This window comes from Pituophis catenifer, unplaced genomic scaffold (genome assembly GCF_029215685.1).
Source record: "Pituophis catenifer annectens isolate HBS135680 unplaced genomic scaffold, rPitCat1.0.hap2 SCAF_1, whole genome shotgun sequence".
NCBI lineage: Eukaryota > Metazoa > Chordata > Lepidosauria > Squamata > Colubridae > Pituophis > Pituophis catenifer.
The window spans coordinates 187412053-187430007 of NW_027256881.1; the positions used below are offsets into that span (position 1 = coordinate 187412053).

At 40.0% G+C, this 17955-nt stretch overlaps 1 protein-coding gene across 1 annotated transcript in view; it reads right to left on the reverse strand.

Annotated features, from left to right (window-relative positions):
• Positions 1-6222: 6222 nt before the first annotated feature.
• Positions 6223-17955, reverse strand: part of COL3A1 (collagen type III alpha 1 chain) — a 71905-nt gene continuing 60172 nt past the window's right edge. The window contains exons 40-51 of the mRNA XM_070940720.1: positions 17774-17881; positions 16034-16141; positions 15329-15382; positions 15091-15198; positions 12435-12488; positions 12224-12331; positions 10602-10655; positions 10362-10469; positions 9329-9611; positions 8683-8870; positions 8320-8562; positions 6223-7354 (exon numbers count right to left, since the gene is read on the reverse strand). Of these exons, the coding sequence (XP_070796821.1) occupies positions 7208-7354; positions 8320-8562; positions 8683-8870; positions 9329-9611; positions 10362-10469; positions 10602-10655; positions 12224-12331; positions 12435-12488; positions 15091-15198; positions 15329-15382; positions 16034-16141; positions 17774-17881 (1563 nt within the window). The 3' untranslated portion in view covers positions 6223-7207. The remainder of the gene's footprint in view (positions 7355-8319; positions 8563-8682; positions 8871-9328; positions 9612-10361; positions 10470-10601; positions 10656-12223; positions 12332-12434; positions 12489-15090; positions 15199-15328; positions 15383-16033; positions 16142-17773; positions 17882-17955) is intronic.

Below are 17955 nucleotides of genomic sequence, written 5' to 3' on the forward strand. Positions count from 1 at the left end.
CAAAAAACAAAACAAAACAATTAAGAGTTCCATCCTGTATAATGGAAAAGATATAGTGCTGAAAGCAGCTGCAAAACAAAGGCTGCAACTCATCCAATTTGACCTTCTTCCCTATGTAGGAGGCATCAAAGAAAGTTGGGAAGATTTAAACATGCCTTCAGTGGGAGAATCTACTGAGAAATGCATAACTTTTTTTTTATCAGATTCAATCTCTCATAATTAAGCTCCTTTTCCTCTTCCATACCTATTCTCAGATGGAACAGGGGGTAAAGAATTAAGGTATGGTTAGGATACAAGCACCTGTGATGAGATCAGTGTGGTCTAGGGATTACAGCATTGGTTTAAAAGCAGAGAGTCCTAGGTTCTAGTCCATGGTGAGCCACAGAAACCATGGAACAGCCACCCTCTGTCAGCTTAACCTGCATCACAGTTTTGGGGGTTTTTTGGGCGGTGAATGGGAAAAAAATGAGACGAGGGAACACTAATGATACTACTTGGAACTTCTGAATGAAAGGTGAGATGTAAAGCAAAAAAAACCCCAGAGGAACTTTCAGAAAAGTGAATGGAAGCTTCTTTGATTCAAGATTGTCTTCCCTTTGGACATAAACAACATAGGTGCTTCAGCTGGAGGTCAAAGAAATAAAAGTGGGTGACCCCCATTTTTGGGGGATCTGTACGAGTGATACTCTTGTAAGCCCCATGTGCTAGTTTTTTCTACCATTTTTAACCTGTGCAAAAAGGAGAATAAGCCATTCCATCAAAGACCAGATTCCCTGTAGATTTGTCAACAAACTCTTTTAAGATTCCTTTCAGACTCTAATAGGACCAGGACAGAGGAACAACCCCTGTCCCGAGCTGTCCAGAGATCATCAACCAATGCAATCAATGCCGTTTCCGTGCTGTACCCCGGCCTGAAACCCAAGTGGTATGGATCCAGATAGACAGCTTCATCCAGGTATTGGGGAAGTTGTCGCGCCACCACACTCTCCACAACCTTCGCCACAAAGCGAAGATTGGAGACTGGACGATAATTCTCTAATACAGCCAGGTCCAGGGAAGGCTTCTTGAGGAGTGGCCTCACCACCGCCTCTTTCAGGGTGGAAGGGAAGAAACCTCACTCAGAGAAGCATTAATAATCCCCTGGAGCCAGCCTCGTGTGACCGCCCGGGAGGCCAGCACCAACCAGGAGGGACACGGGTCCAATAAACATGTGGCAGTGCTAAGCCTACCCAGAATCCTGTCCACGTCCTCGGGAGTCACAAGGTCAAACTCCTCCCAGATAACATTCTCAAGGCCCACCTCCGTCACCCCATCTGAACCAAGCCTTCCCGAATCTGAGCGATTTTGTCATGCAGATATTGCATAAAATCCGCAGCCCTACCCTTTATATCTTTCTTTATTTGATTTGTATACTGCCCTACTCCCGAAGGACTCAGGGCGGTGAACAGCCAAACAGTAAAATATATAAATACAAAATTTAAAAACAGGATAAAATCAAATTAAACAATTTGTCCAAGACAAATTAAAACACCCCAGTCATTTAAAAACAGATTAAAATGTACATGTTTAAAAAGAAAAGTCCCTTCCAACTCTGTTATTCTATTAAGGAATGGGACAGGTTTCTAGCCCTGGGCTCAGATAAACAGCAATATTAACCAACCATTTGATATTTCTATTTCTATTTTCTATTTATTTGATTTGTATACCGCCCTACTCCCGAAGGACTCAGGGCGGTGAACAGCCAAGCAATAAAATACATAAATACAAAAATTTAAAAAACCAGTTAAAATCAAATTAAATCATTTTGGCCCAGACAAATTAAAACACCCCAATAATTTAAGAACAGATTTAAAATTTATATATTAAAAGAGGGAGGAGATTAGGCCAGGCCCACCTGGTGGAATAAAAAGGTCTTCAAAGCGCGGCGGAAGGTGCGCAGATCCAGGATCCTCCATATCTTTAGGGGAAGCTCATTTCAGATAGTAGGGGCCCCCACAGAGAAGGCTCTCCCCCTAGGGGTCGCCAGTCGACATTGTTTGGCTGACGGCACCTGGAGGAGCCCCTCTCTATGAGACCGTACCAGCCGATGGGAGGCTATTGGTGGTAGTAGGCAGTCCTGTAGGTAATCAGGTCCTAAGCCATGGAGCACTCTAAAGGTGGTAATCAAAACCTTGAAGCGCACCCGGAAGACCACCGGGAGCCAGTGCAGCTCACGCAGGAGAGGTGTTACATGGGAACACCACATCGCTCCCATTACCACCCGCGCAGCCACACTCTGCGCCAGTTGGAGCCTCCGGGTGAACCTCAAGGGGAGCCCCATATATAGAGAGCATTACAATAGTCCAGGCGGGAAGTGATGAGGGCATGAGTGACCGTGCGTAAGGAGTCCCGATCCAGAAAGGGACGCAACTGGTGAATCAGGTGAACCTGATGAAAAATCGTCCCAATCACGGCCGTCAAATGCTCTTCTAGAGACAGCCGTGAATCCAGGAGGATGCCCAAGTTGCGAGCCCTCTCTGTGGGGGCCAATGATTCGCCCCCAATAGTCAGCGATGGCATCAACTGACTATATCGGGACGTCGGAAACCACAGCCACTTGGTCTTGGATGGGTTGAGCCTGAGCCTATTCCTCCCCATCCAGATCCGCACAGCCTCCAGGCACTGGGACATCACTTCAAGGGCATCATTGGGGTGATCCGGGGTGGAGATGTACAGCTGGGTGTCATCAGTGTACTGGTGTTACTTCACCCTGAAATCACGGATGATCTCGCCCAGTGGCTTCACATAAATGTTGAACAGGAGGGGCGAGAGGACCGACCCTTGCAGCACCCCACATATGAGGGGCCTTGGGGTCGACCTCTGCCCACCTGCCAACACAGACTGCGACCGGTCGGAGAGAAAGGAGGAGAACCACCGCAACACAGTACCCTGCAAGGGGTCTTCCCGCACTCCCAAATGAAGTAGGGAGCGGGTCACCCTAAACATGGTGGCTGGGCGGTTCTCTGCAGATGCAACAAGAGCAGAAAAATAGTTAGACTTTAGACTTATCATTCTCCTGGTCCTTTCTCGCCAACACAGGCTTTCTGCAAAGATGACTGAAGCCTATAGGGATGCAATCTCTCATTCGGCAAGTCTTTGCTCAAGGCAAAACTGTAGCAGAGAGGCTGAATAGAAGACAGCTTCCTTGATCATCAAGATCTATGTAAGATAAGTGACCCAGTCAGGCAGGATGGGAGGGGAAGCATGAGATATCTTAGTGTGTTGGGGGAGGCCTTGAATGGTCAGAAGCACTAGGCCCTCCCATGGCCTTCCCCACCCTGAGATATCTTATGCACTTAATGACCTGCACATTCGATTAGCGAATGCGTGGGCAAAAGCAGGGAGTGATCCCGTTTAAGTTATGTGATTCACGCCTATGAATCCTCAGGTTACGAATGTAATTGGCATGCTCCATTACATTCATAACTCAAGGATTCCCTGCATTGGGAGTTCAGATTGAGAGTCAACATTTCTTTTTAGGTTCCATAAAAAAATAGGGGCAGAGCTATTCTAAACTTGAAGTAACTAAATGATTCTATGGAATTATTCCAAGGTGAAAAATATCAAGTCAATGCTAGCAGCAATGCACAGAAATAATTTCTGGCCTCCATCACTGTGTTAGAACCTTACTTGTTTGTTATTATCCAGGAAATTAAAAGTTTATTCTAATACAGTATCTTGTTTTGGTTGACATGAATCACTTTCTTCAGTCTTCATAAAAGGGATGATGGCATCTTTTGAAATGTTTATTTCGGTGATATTCTTAAACTACTATGCCTCATCAATGTTCAGCTGCGATTCAAAGCAATCAATTTTCATGGTTTTGTGAACACAATCAATGCCTTGCAATGACTGGCATGTCTCAGGGTGGCCTTGAATACACATTCATAAGGTTTCTTATGCTAGTGATTCTGAAGAAGAGTCCTCTTTAAAGTTGCTGCAACTGGCCAAATTTGTATTGCATCTTTTTAATTTTTTAAAAATAAGGTTCCTTTAACAGTGATAGGCTTAAATACTATCTCAAGAAACAGGACGACTCTTAGTTGTAATAATTGATAATTTTAATAGGGCACAATTGGACATAATAGAACCTGTCTGGTCAAATAAGAATATTTTTGGTGTAAGGATGAAAAAGTCATATGCCCACTAAATTAAATTTCTATAAATTTCCATTATATTCTATACATGGCACCAGATTTATATAGACTAATATTGCAATCTAAGAATGGATGTAAAACCTGATGATGAAATTCAATGGATTAGGAAAGTAAGTGAAACTATTGTTCAAACTGATTGCATGTTAGATTTTTGATAGTTTATGTTTTGCATATGTAATCTTCTAGGAGTCAAGTTTAGAATTCTACCTTACTAAATGACTTGAGGTATGAAATAAGACTAACTCAAAGATTCTTTGCAAATATATTTGCTTTGAAAGGGGAATTTTAGAGATGATGGAGTTTTCATGAAAAAGGCATTTTATTCTCTTGGGGTTTCTAATAACTCTTTTGTAACTATAGGAAAACAGAGGAAGGTCAAAATGACATTGATCTAATGTATGTTGGGTTCAGCCATAAATCCTAGAGTGAGGAGGACAATTTCTTCTGAGGCCATGAAGCTTGGGCAAGAGTGAGGAACATGATTATAATGGTACTTCCATCTTTGTTCACAATTTCTGACAAAATTGTTGAAATGGCCTGAATGAACTTCACAGCACATGAATTGGAGAGCAAAATTGGGAAGCATTTTCAGCTCAGCTATGTTTATAATCTGTACTAGCTATCTTCATGAAATGCACTTCTAAATGGAAAGTGAGGTGAAATGGAAATTCAGTGGGGCAAACACCCTGATTTTCAGCAAAAAAGCAACATGAGTTTAGGAAGCACAATTTTATCAAACCTGATTGAATTTTCTGAGTTAACTTAATAACAACAGATTATAATCTGGTGTACTCTTTATATAGAATATGATAAATTTTCACATGTACACTACCTGACTTTTTTTATTTACATGGTAGTAGATTTTTGTATTTTTTTCTATTTCTTTATCTTTTTCCTCATGTATGCATGTACCTCGGAATTATGTTAATACAGCTACCTGATATTGTAAAAGAAAAAAATAGATAAATATAGCACTTCTCCTTTAAAACCAAAAAGTAAAATGAGGTTTTGGTAACTCCTTATCATAGTGGCAAAAAAGAGGAAGTAGTGCCATCAAAGGGCTAATATTATTAAATACGGCTGTCTGGTCTTCGTTTTCCATTCTTCCACTAAAAACCCGGATGTGATTTTGTATGGTTCCATTTTTTTATACATGGTGGAAATGGTGACTCTTATAATCATTTTATAGTTATAATTTTATGTTTTGTTTTATCAAGCTGTGCTGCGAGTGAGAAAGGGAGAAACAGAACAATGTTGAAAGAGAACAAGAAAAACAGACAGCATGGAAGAAAGTGAAAATGTGGTTTGTTTTGAGTTTTCAGATGGGGCGATGAGCAGGAGATGGCAAAATAAGGAGGACAATGGGAGAAATAGACTGTCTATTATAAGAAATAAGGTTGTCAAATCTGGACTGCAAAAATCTAGATGGCCACGTTTCTTTCCTGCCATATTTAATAGTCACCCAAATTTGTTATAGTTGCTATAAAATAGCCATACCAAGGGAAATGACTTAAGTCTGGGGAGCAACTTTATATAAGGGGATGAAGTTGATGGGCTGAAATTTCAACCCTTGATGGTCATGCCAGTCATCTAATCAACATGGAATGGAGTCTCAAGGTTAAAAAAAAAGAAAGGACAAAGCCCATTGATCTGAAAAGATAGGAAGAAGAGGCCTGGGATTTGAGCCTGAGCCTGATCTATACAAGGCAGGTTTCTTGTGTGTTGCTATAGGCTGAAGGTCTCTATATCTATACTTTCCTAATTATTTACAATAAAGTTACTCAGTCTGCCTGGAAATATGAATGAGAAGAAAGATTAAGCTGTTGTTGGAACTTCTCAGCTCAATGGAATTTAAAAAAAAAAACACAGCAGAATCAGATGGTTCTTCATCTGGGAAGGCCCTGCATTTTCTCAGTGAGCAAGTTATATTAAAGATCATTTATGAAACCTCCAGAAGAGTAAAGCAACACAGAAAGGACACCACAAAGTTTTATTACAATATTTTATTATGTGTCTCTGTAAAGAAAAGACCAACAACTGTATAAAAGCTTACAAAGATGGTTAACCTCCAACACCATACATGTGTGAATGTGACAAGAGAAACTCATGATTCTGCATCTTTATTGACTTTTACAGAGTGAAGGAAGAAAAGCCCTTCAGAAATGGCCTACCAACCATATGGCATCCAACAAGAGACATGTATGACTGTTGTCAAGTTTTGGCGTTTCTAGGCAAGTCAATAAAACCTGGCTTGCAGATTTACAAGGGAAAACATACACAACTAGCACCATCATATGTATCTTTTTTACACTTCCCTAATTTTAGTGGTTGACCAGCAATGACAGGAAAGTTTTGGAGCACCCTTAAAACATGCAATGCAGTCCAGAAATAAAATAACGCAAGTCTGTTGGTATCAGGGCATTCTTTTCTTCTGATGGACTATACTCTGTTCAGCTCAATCTGGCACAGGAAGAAACTAACAAACATAAAAGACCAGATGTATTCCTTGGTCCCAATACATTTTTCTTTCTGCTTTCTTGATGGAAATCATCAAACTTATCCCGGTTTCTGTCCGTGTTGAGGTAGTTGAAACAGGGAATTCTCTCTAGCTTTATGAACTGCATCTTATAATGGAAAGTAAACTTGGATGCTGGAATCCGTCAGTGCTTGATTGATTGGGCAAGTATTCAACTAAAATTATCATTTTGAGTTTTACTGAGTGTTGAAGTTGCAATGTAGCACCATGAGAGTATTGTTGAACATGGGAGTTTGGTGAAAGGAAAAAGAGCAAAAGACATTTTTGTTGTATTCTGTGTGAGAGCAAAATAAGAAAATGGTAACCCTTTATGTGAATTTATCTTATTTTTTTTCTCCCCCCTCTTTCCAGAATTTTTGCAAATAAATAACTGGGGTACTGTTGATTTGACTCTAATAGTTGCCAAGATTAAAACAAGAGCAAAGATGGAGTGTGAATTTGCTTTCTAGGGTTCAGAATGAGCATTACTCGTGATTTATAAGAAGCAAACTGGGCCAACGTCCACACCAAATTCTTGATTGGGAGCGCCAATGTCGAAAGGTGCAATATCTATCACCGGCAACCTCATCGTCTTGCGTGTTCTGTATTCAAAGACGGTTTTACCCCATTTGTCAGTATGTTTCTGTGAAATGTTAAAAAAACAACAGCTATGTTAAAATATACTCATGTAGAGCTGTCGTACTTGCTCTTCTGCCTACCCTGATTTCAGAACTTTTGAGAAACCCAGTAACTTGCTGGGCTTCTATTAGCAAATGTAACCAAAGGAAATGAGGAAAGAATAATCTTGATATCTTACATCCCCACCCATTGGATAGATTTAAAAATGGAATGCTTTGAAGGATCTCTTTTCATTGATGTGGATGGAGAAGAGTAAATTGCTGTCAGCTGCTTCTTGCAGATGCTATATTAAAATATTACTTTGCTGTTCCAATTCTGATACTTCAATTTTTCCTCCTCTAAATAATTTCATGAAAAAACTTTTATACTTCTTACAGATTAGATCCAGGTAAAGTAAATGAGTCATGGAAACATATTGTTCCCATTGATTTCAGCGAGACCCAAATACACACGTCATCTGTAGCCATCATATCTTTCTAACCAATCTTGCGTCCTCTTGAGATATGTGACAGAGTGAAATAACAATTTCACTTAGACTTATATACCACTTCATAGTGCTTTACAGCCCTCTCTAAGCAGTTTACAGAAACAGCATATTGCCCCCAACAATCTGGGTCCTCATTTTACCCACCTCAGAAGGATGGGAGGCTGAGTCAACCTTGAGCCGGTAAGACTCAAACTGCCAGACTGCTGGTGGCTGGCAGTCAGCAGAAATAGCCTACAGTTCTGCATTCTAACCATTGCGCCACTACAGCTCTCATAAACAGTACATAAAAGTAGTTTTGGGGCATTCAAATCAACAGAACTGCACTAAAGTTTAATATGGAGATGCGTCCATTTGAAAAATTCTATTTTTTACAATTGTTGTGTATGTATTTGTATTTGACTTTCTGTAATGACTAAAAATACTGAATGTCTCTCTCTTTTTTTAAAAAAAAAAATTGTAATGGGGGCATTTTGTTTACTTACAGTACAGCCATCTTCCAGAACTGTGTATGTGAATTTGTTGTTTCCTTCTGCCTTGATTTCACTATCAGTAGAACTCATGAACTTGAGTGCTCTCTTCACATTCCCACTGGCTTCATCCATATAGGCAATGCTGTTTTTGCAGTGATACGTGATGTTTTGAGAGGCTCGGCTTGAAAGGATTCTGAGGAATGCCAGCTGAACATCTGCAACTTCTTCTGGAAGATCTGGATCTCCATAGCTGAACTGTGGTGAAAACACAAAAGAGTTAGTGGCTGTTTGACACAGCTCGTTCATTCAGTTCTGCTTCATAGAAGTTGAGAACTATAAACACTTTCATCAAGTATCAAACAATGCGGTCTTTACCTGGAAGCCTCCACTCATAGTCTCTCCAAACCAAATGTGCTTCTTTTCAGGACCTGGGCTTGTCCACCAGTTCTTCTTTGGAACACTTGAGGGATTGGCACTGAGGCATGTTTCCCCAGTTTCCATGTTGCAGAATACTTTGATGGCATCCAGTTTGCAACCTTGGTTAGGATCGATCCAATACTCTCCTACAAAAAGAAAAGCAAAACAAGCAAGTGAGTAAGCAAATAAAAAACATTATTTAGTTCAGTTGGATGATGATAGACTCCATTTAAATGGTCGGCATTTTGGGAATAAGGCAATCTTCTCTAATAATGTATACATCACTCTTTGCATGTTATTTTAAAGCTATCTGGATAAACATATTTCTTTAGCATTTTAAAGTACAAATTAAGTGTAACTCCCAAAGTAAAATTAAGTAACTCCCAAAGACTTTTTTCTTTTTTCTTTACATTTTCCAGGAATATTCAACATTTTCTTTTTGTAGACAGAAGAGTTTTATCATATTTTTGTGAATAGTTAAAGAACACATGACTTTATATTGCAAATCATATATTTGTATTACTAGAAAAAGAACAGAAATAATCCTATTTCTTGAGGATCCCACATTGCTTGCTAGCACAGATAAGAAAGGAATGGAACATACCACTTGGAAGTTCAGGATGGCAGAACTTGAGATCTCTGCAGTTACGGGCAGGATTCTTCCGTGAACCATCAGGGCTAATGATGTTTTCGATCTGGCTGTTGACTGATTTCAGTGAAGCTAAAATCTCACCCACGTCAATTTTGCCCTCAGATGCCTGATCTCCATAGTAGCCATATCCTTTTGTGTCACCACCACCATTACCACCACCACCACCATTGCAGCATGGACCAGGTGATCCAGGTTGACCAGGAGGCCCAGGAGGCCCACTGTGACCAGGTGGACCCTTTCAAATACAACAAGTAAAATTGCCCATCAAAACTCCATCCATAGGGATGCATTAAGAGAAATAATGTTCACATGTTATACACACATTTATTTCCCCCCACCACCAAAAAACCCACCCCTTAATATGTATTAGATCCCATACACTGGGTATTAATGGTTTTTTTCTCATGTTCATTGTAAGCCGATTAAAGGTTTCCCCTGTCTGGTTGAATCCAACTCAAGAGGGCAGTGCTCATCTCTGATTCTCAGCCTAGAGACCCTGTGTTGTCTAAGAGATGTGTCCATATCGTGTGGCCAGCATGAAAATATGGAATGCAGGAACCTTTCTTGCCAAAGCAGTACCTATTTATCTACTCCCATCTATATGCTTTTGAACTGTTAGGTTTGCAGGAGCTGGGGTGAATAATGGGAGCTCAACAGGGGTGAGTTCTACTTACCTTTACTACTGGTTCGGAACGGGATCGTTAAATGATCTAAGTGACCAGTCAAGGACTATCTTTAAATGTGGGAAGGTGCTAAGTGTGCATGTCATGTGTGCTAGGTAGATTGTGGCAAATTTTATTGGAGTATTTTTATGCAGATCCTTTGAAGCATAACTTTGAACTTCTGGGGAGTGGCAGCATATGACTAATTTGCTTCTCCTGTCCTGTGTTAATCTTCCTGACATTCCTGTCATGTTGATGCATGGACATGTTCCTTTATAAAATGCAAGATGGAAACTTCAGAGTGGAAACTTGGTTTATCTTACCGATGGTCCACTTTCACCTCTGTTCCCACGAGGACCTGGAGGGCCAATGGGGCCTGCATAACCAGCTCTCCCATCTTTGCCAGGTGGGCCACCTGGTCCAGGAGGCCCCTAAAGAATACCAGAAATCAGATATCTGTGTCATTCACGTGTTGTAAAGTATTATTATGAAGTGACATCATATCTCTTTAAATAGCTAGATATAACTTAAACACGGATTAAGAAGATACAGAAGATACTTACTCTAGCACCTGCAGGTCCTGGACTTCCATTTTGACCTGGGGGACCCAGTGGACCCTACAAAGGTAAGAATAAAATAGAGATTGTTGTATTCATTTCAATTGATTGTATAGAATGTGAAGGATGTGTGTTTTTGTTTTATTTTTTTTTATAGTTTTCTTAAGTATGATGTACACTGAAGATGGCATTTAATTTTGGTGAACGAGGTGCAATGATAATAAGCTAAACTAAACTCATTACAAAGTTTGATAATCGCCATCAATCTAAACCATATGTTTTAAAAAGCAGATGAGGGTAAGTAAATAGAACCTTCAATTGAAAAGAAAAATCAGTATATGATCTAGGAAAAACAATAGGCTAAGTTTTATAGAAACATTACTGTTGGATACAAATTCTGGATTAGAAATTAATTGAGGCTAAGAAGCCAGGCTATAAGTAAGAACATCCCCATTATGAATTTTTCACTTGACATAAACTCACTTTAATTGAGGGAAGCCATTATTTTTCAGACTTACTTCTATTATGTATATGAAACACTTTTAATAAATATAAGTAGCTGTATTTCTATTGAATGCTATTTTTATCAACAACAGTCAGCAACCACTGATATTTGTAGTACAGGTTAAAATGTTCATTTAAATATCTTCTAACTATTTTGAGTTCAGAAATGCAAAAGTTGTTGAATTGAACCCCAAAACTCTTTAAGTTACTGAGCATTAATGGGTCAGAATATTGCATTTGCAGTATTTTGTTTTTCTTCTATACATGATTTCTAAGGATTTGGGGATAATAATAATAATAAAAAAGCTTTTTTCTTTACACTTATGGAAAAGAAACATTGATCTTCTGAAGATGATCCATAAAACTTAAACTAATAATCTCTCCTGAAAAGTAGCATCAGATACTATCTTTCTGCAATTGTGAAGAGCTCCAGAATGGCTGGTTTTCTCTAGCTCCAGGTTCGGAGAGAGAATTGGGCAAACTGGATCTCTACTTGAATAGGTCCATGCCCTTCTAGTTTCTATCTCCACTACCTAATGGTTTTCCCAGAGTTGCTTTTTCAAAAAGCAACTAGACTTTGTTTTTCCTTGAAGACATTTCTCTTCTCATCCAAGAAGCTTCTTCAGTTCTTCAGAAGTGAAATATCTTCAAGGAAAAACAAAGTCCAGCTGCCTTTTGAAAAAGCACCTTTGGGACAACCATGACCTGGATGACTGAGAATCTCCATAGACATTTACCTAATACTTTGCCTTTCCCTTGGGATCCCATTTACTTGGAAAGAAAACCCCAGATGAGCAAAGGAAGCTGTGTCCTTCACTGCTGTCTCTGAAAAAGGCAGGAGAGCAAGCAGTGATGTTCAGAAGAAGAAGAATAAAATTGCGCTGGAAGAATCTTCACATTGGGAATGACTTAAATGGACATGCTGTTCAGCAGGTGTCCAGTGATGCCTACTCCTAAAACATTATGTCTTTAAGATGGAAATAGACAATAAGGAAAGAGATGCAGCCATTTTAAAATACAGCAGTGCTATTCCATAGTGACACGTCATCGTAGGATGGCTTCTTCTAGTCCCATCTTTCCCCCCCCCTTTCTTTAGGGAAGTCAACAAAAGCTGCCAAACTTACCGCTGGACCAGGGGAACCTGGGTTACCATTAAATCCTCGGTGACCCTTGAGTCCATTGCTACCTCGTTCTCCAGCTTCACCTTTATCACCACGTGGTCCAGCAACACCCTTTAAAAAAAACATAATGAGAATGAGTTTTAAAAATGCTTCTCAGATGAAAGAGAACTAGCTGAAGCAGACAATGAGACGTTATTCTGAAGTGAGGACTTACAGGAGCACCACGAGCACCAGCTGGGCCAGCTGGGCCAGCAGGACCAGCAGGACCCTATATGAGAACAAAAACAAATGGAAATTAGGAATGCAAGCATCATTCCATATCAATAGATAGATACATTATGACACAATAAAACGAATAATTGTCAATAGGATCCCAAACGTACCACTGCATTTAATATACAATTATTACCTGAGAGTTGGCCTTCCATAATAATTGAAATCCCTTAATTTTTCACAAAAGCACTCATACCATTTTGACTTTTCTGACTGGAAACGGTTTAAGAAACTACTTTCTAATTATTAGATGAAAGAAATCTTGTTCTGCAGACTTAAGAGTAAGCAAGAGTAGGGAAAGAGGTGGTTCTCCAAATATGCTGCCTTGAATCCCGAGCAGTTTTAAAACTCCATGCTGCTTATCTGCCATGCACATAACAGAGTTGGAAGGGACCTTGGAGGTCTTCTGGTCCAACCTCTTGCTCGAGCAGGAGACCCTATACCAGTGATGGCTAACCTTTTTGCCATCGTGTGCCAGGAGAGGGGGGGGGGGCAGGAGAAGGGTCGCGCATGCACGTGCCCACACGCATGCGCACGCAACCCCACCCACCCCTGCTCCTGGCACATGATGGCCTGGTAGGCCCATTTTTCTTTCTTACCTGATTCCAGATCCTCTCTGTGTATCTGGGAAGGTCGAAAACAGCCTTTCCCACTCCCTTGGAGGCCCTACGGAGGCTGAAAGGGCCCATTTCCCAACTCTCAGTGGGACAGGAAGTGATTTTTTTTGCTGTCCCCAGCCTCCAGAATCTCTCTAGGAGTCTCTAGGAGCCTCTCTAGGAGTCTGTTGGAGTCTCTCTAGGAGTCTCTGGAGGCTGGGGACAGGAAAAAACGTCACTTCCTGTCCCACCGGGAGTCGGGAAATGGGCCCTTTCAGCCTATGTAGGGCCTCCGAGGGAGTGGGAAAGGCTGTTTTCGCCCTTCCCAGATCCATAGAAAGGATCTGGAGCCAGGTAAGAAAGAAAAATGGGCCTTCCCCACCCCCCACCAGGCCTCCAGAGGCAGGAAACAGCTTGTTTCCCTACTTCTGGTGGGCCCAGAAGGCCCGAAAATCAGCTGTCCAGCATGCGCATGCGCCCCAGAGCTGAGCTGGCGTGCCCACTAATATGGTTCCACGTGCCACCTGTGGCACGCGTGCCATAGGTTCACCATCACGGCCCTATACCATTTCAGACAAAAGGTTGTCCACTCTCTTCTTAAAAACGTCCAGTGTTAGGGTATTCACAACTTCTGGAGACAAGTTGTTCCACTGATTAATTGTTCTCACTGTCAGCAAATTTCTCCTTAATTCTAAGTTGGTTCTTTCCTTGATCAGTTTCCATCCACTACTTTTTGTCATGCCTTCCAATGCTTTGGAAAATAGGTTGACCTCCTCTTCTTTGGGGCAGCTCCTCATATATTGGAACACTGCTATCATATCACTCCAGTCCTTTTTATTAAACTAGATATATGCAAATCCTGCAATCATTCTTCATATGTTTTAGCCTCCAGTCCCCTAATCATCTTTGCTGCTCTTCTCTGAACTCTTTCTGGAGTCTCAACATCTTTTTTATATTTTGGTGACCAAAATTGGATGCAATATTCCAAGTCTGGTCTTACCAAGGCATTATAAAGTGATATTAACACTTCATTTGATCTTGATTCTATACCTCAGCCTAGGACTGTGTTGGCTTTTTTGGCAGATGTGGAACACTGCTGGCTCATATTTAAGCAATTGTCCACTAGGACTCAAAGATCTCTCTCATAGATACTACTAGGTACCACCTATTCTATACCTATGAATTTTGGTTTTTTTGCCTAAATGTAAAACTTTATTTTTCTCTGCATTGGATTTCATTTTGTTAGATAGGGCCAAGTCTGTCACGATCCTTCTGTATCCTGAGTTTATCTTCTGGAATATTGGCTTTTACTGTCAGTTTGGGGTTGTCTGCAAATTTGATGAATTCCCTTTCTATCCCCTTGTCTAAATCATTGATGAAGATAATGAAGAGTACTGGGCCTAAGATAGAGACTTGAGTACCCCACTGCATACTTCCTTCCATGTAGGCACAGTTCCACTAAGGACTATACCTGAGTGCAATTGGTCAGCCAGTTACAAATACATCTGGTAGTGATGCTGTCTAACCCACATTTTTCTATCTTTTAAAGTAATAGGTTGTTGTCTACTTTATCAAATGCCTTACTGAGGCCAACATAATTAATGGCAAGGATGCTGGGAATTACAGTTCAGCAACGCTAGCAGGACCATATGTTTCCATCCTATACTAAAATGGAAACAGCATTCAAAGGAAATGGAGTATCCTAATTTAACTCATTTAAAAGCATTTGAACATCTCTGATTGCAGGGCTTAAGGAGATCTTCCTGCCACTGTCAACTCTCTGATGTTTGCAGTTGTTGTCGATTCTATAGGACATTTATCACGTTTGATCAGGTTCTTTCAAAGAGAATTCCCTCTCGAGAGTATAAATATATTAAATTTCTCTTTGACCGTTGCAACATAAAAATGCAGCATTGGTTGACTTGAATAAGTGGCTTATTCTTAACTTTTTGCTAATGTACAGGTAAGAAATGTAGGATTCAGCAAAATTTTCATCCTTACCGAATGTCCTCTTTCACCAGTTTTTCCAGGTGCACCAGCATTACCTGGGGGCCCAATATGACCTGGAGTTCCAGGCACACCAGGAGGACCATTTTCACCACGATCACCCTGAAATGAAAAGAAAATGAAGCTTTAATTTATTATATGACATATGAAATAAATGCACAGTTATGCAGGAAGGCGTATAAAGATTCAGCAGAAGCAACCACAACCAAATGATAATATTGACGATTCTCACCTTTGGTCCTGCAGATCCATCACGACCTGGGAGACCATCTGATCCAGGATTACCCTTACAAATACAGAATGATAAGTATTTAGATTTTTTTGGGTGAGGATAGGAAGAAGGAATAGGAAGACACCCCCCCCCCCCAATTTAAAAAGCATTAACTCAGGAGTAGATTTTCTTTTCACAATATCTCTCCCTTAAACTTAGCGGTGTTGTAGAGAGCTTGTCAACCATGTGGTCATTGCATTTATAAGACTGCTGGTTCATATATGTTTTCCTAGTTTAAGGCAGCATCAAGTGATGATTGTATATATAAAAGGTCAAACAGATGTATTGCGAATAGACAATTCATATTAACTCACAAAATGTTTTTCAAGAGAATCAATCAGCTTAGTAATGGACCATCTTGACCAGTGCATATCTTCACTAGGAAAAGACCTACCAGCTTTCTCAAACTTTCTGCAGATTTCATCCCCAAATCATGTGGGATTTTGATCTTACGTACGATTATCAAGGATATGGAAATTAAGTGGTGTAATCCCTTGTATAAACCAGCTTTCACTTTCACACTATATTAAGTTGATTAGATTACATGTCTGAACAAGATATCTGCACGAGGTCCCTTTTTCTCATTTTGGGATTTATGTCATTTAACTGTTCTATTTGTGTCAAGCATCCAACACAGGAATACAACTAAATTAAAAATATGATTACATCTCTTCCTGGTTCTCCTGGTGCCCCACTGATGCCAGGAGGACCTGATGGCCCTGGAGATCCTCGTTCCCCTGGACTACCATTACTTCCTGGTTTGCCATCTTCACCCTACATTGGAATAAGAAAGAAACTGATCATGAGTTGAAATGTTTAGATTTTGTAAAATTCATGCCTAACTTTTAAAAAAGCAGCTAACATAAATAATAAACACAAATAATATATGCCTATAGATATATTGTTCAAATTGTACCTTTGTTCAGCCAATCATGGAAAATGAAAGGCGTTTCCCTTTATAGTAATAAAGGTCCAGATAGCTATACAAAATGTAGCTCTCAAAATTCCATTAATCCTCCAAATTATTGATATTTTCCTACTCACAATCTCAGATGTCAACTTTTAACAAATATTCAGGTCTTTGCCTAAATGTATATAATCCTATGTATTGTTATTGACTCTTTTTTAAAAATAATCAAGGTAGAATGTAATTGCATTTGCCCTGGTCTTGTGATAAATGGGTGAGAAGGTATCATAAACCTAAGAGAAAAAATAACTATGGTAGGTGGCTAATTCACTAGGCAAAGCAAAAACTCAACTGCTATCATGTGAAGTATTAATACTGCTTTATAAATCCTTAGTAAGGTCATACCTGGAATACTGCATCCAGTTTTGGTCACCACATTACAAAAAAGATTTTACTATATTAATTTATTATATGACTTCTAGTTTTATTGTTTTTATATGGGGTTTTATATTCTGTAAACCACCTTGTGTCACTATGTGTGAATAGGTGGTAATATAAATTCCCTAAATAAATAAATAAAAGAAGATGATGACTTTGGAAAAAGTGCAAAGAAGAGTAACTAAGATGATTAAGGGCTTGGAGACAAAAACATATGAAAAACAGTTGCAGGAATTGGGTATGGTCAGTCTAGAGAAAAGAAGGACTAGGAGTGATATGATATCAGTATTCAATATTTGAGGGGCTGCTACAAAGAAGAGGGGGATCATCTTATTTTCCAAAGCACCAGAAGGCAAGACAAGAGACTATGGGTGGAAACTAATCAAGGAGAAAAGCAACCTAGAACTAAGGAGAAACTTCCTAACAGTGAGGACAATTAACCAGAGGAACAGCTTGCCTTCAGGAGTTGCAGGTGCTTCATCACTGGAGGTTTTTTTTTTTTTAAAAAAAAAAGACTAGACAGCCAGCTATCTGAAAGAGTATAGGATGTCCTGCTTAAGCAGGGGGTTGGGCTAGAAGATCTCCAAGGTCCTTTCCAGATCTATTCTGATTGATCAGTAGGCAACCATGTCTTAGGTTAATTATAAAAGGAAGCAAGCTGGGGACAGAGAGGGATCTCTGGAGCTTTAACAACTACCGGTAGCGGAGCATTAATTAATATTAACTTGGGGGCACAACAATATTAATGAATGAATGAATATTAATGTAGGAGATGATGCCATGGAATTATGGGGAAAAAAATATCTTGTCTAGTTTAGAAAAATGAAGGCCATTTTTAAAAGCATTGTCAGGAGACCCTAACCCTGATATAATGATGTCAACAAAATTAGCAGATGGTTCTGTTGCTCTGAGGCTAAGTATCTGAGCAAAATAATTAAAAAAAATATTCCCCCCAATTCTCTCCCCCTCTCACATGCATAAACCAGTTCAAGCCCCAAACCAAACAATCTCCACTTTCAGCTCAATCCTTCTTCCATGAAATCTTTGGGATGATGACTTACCTTGGGACCAGCTGGACCAGAAGACCCTGATGGTCCCCTTGATCCTGGCAATCCTACAATACCACGCTGTCCAGGGATGCCACTATTTCCTGCAGGACCTGGTAGACCCTAGGAGAGATCAATCAAGACCATAATTCACTAAATATCAATGGAGTTAGGGGTATAAGGAAAGAGGTATGTTT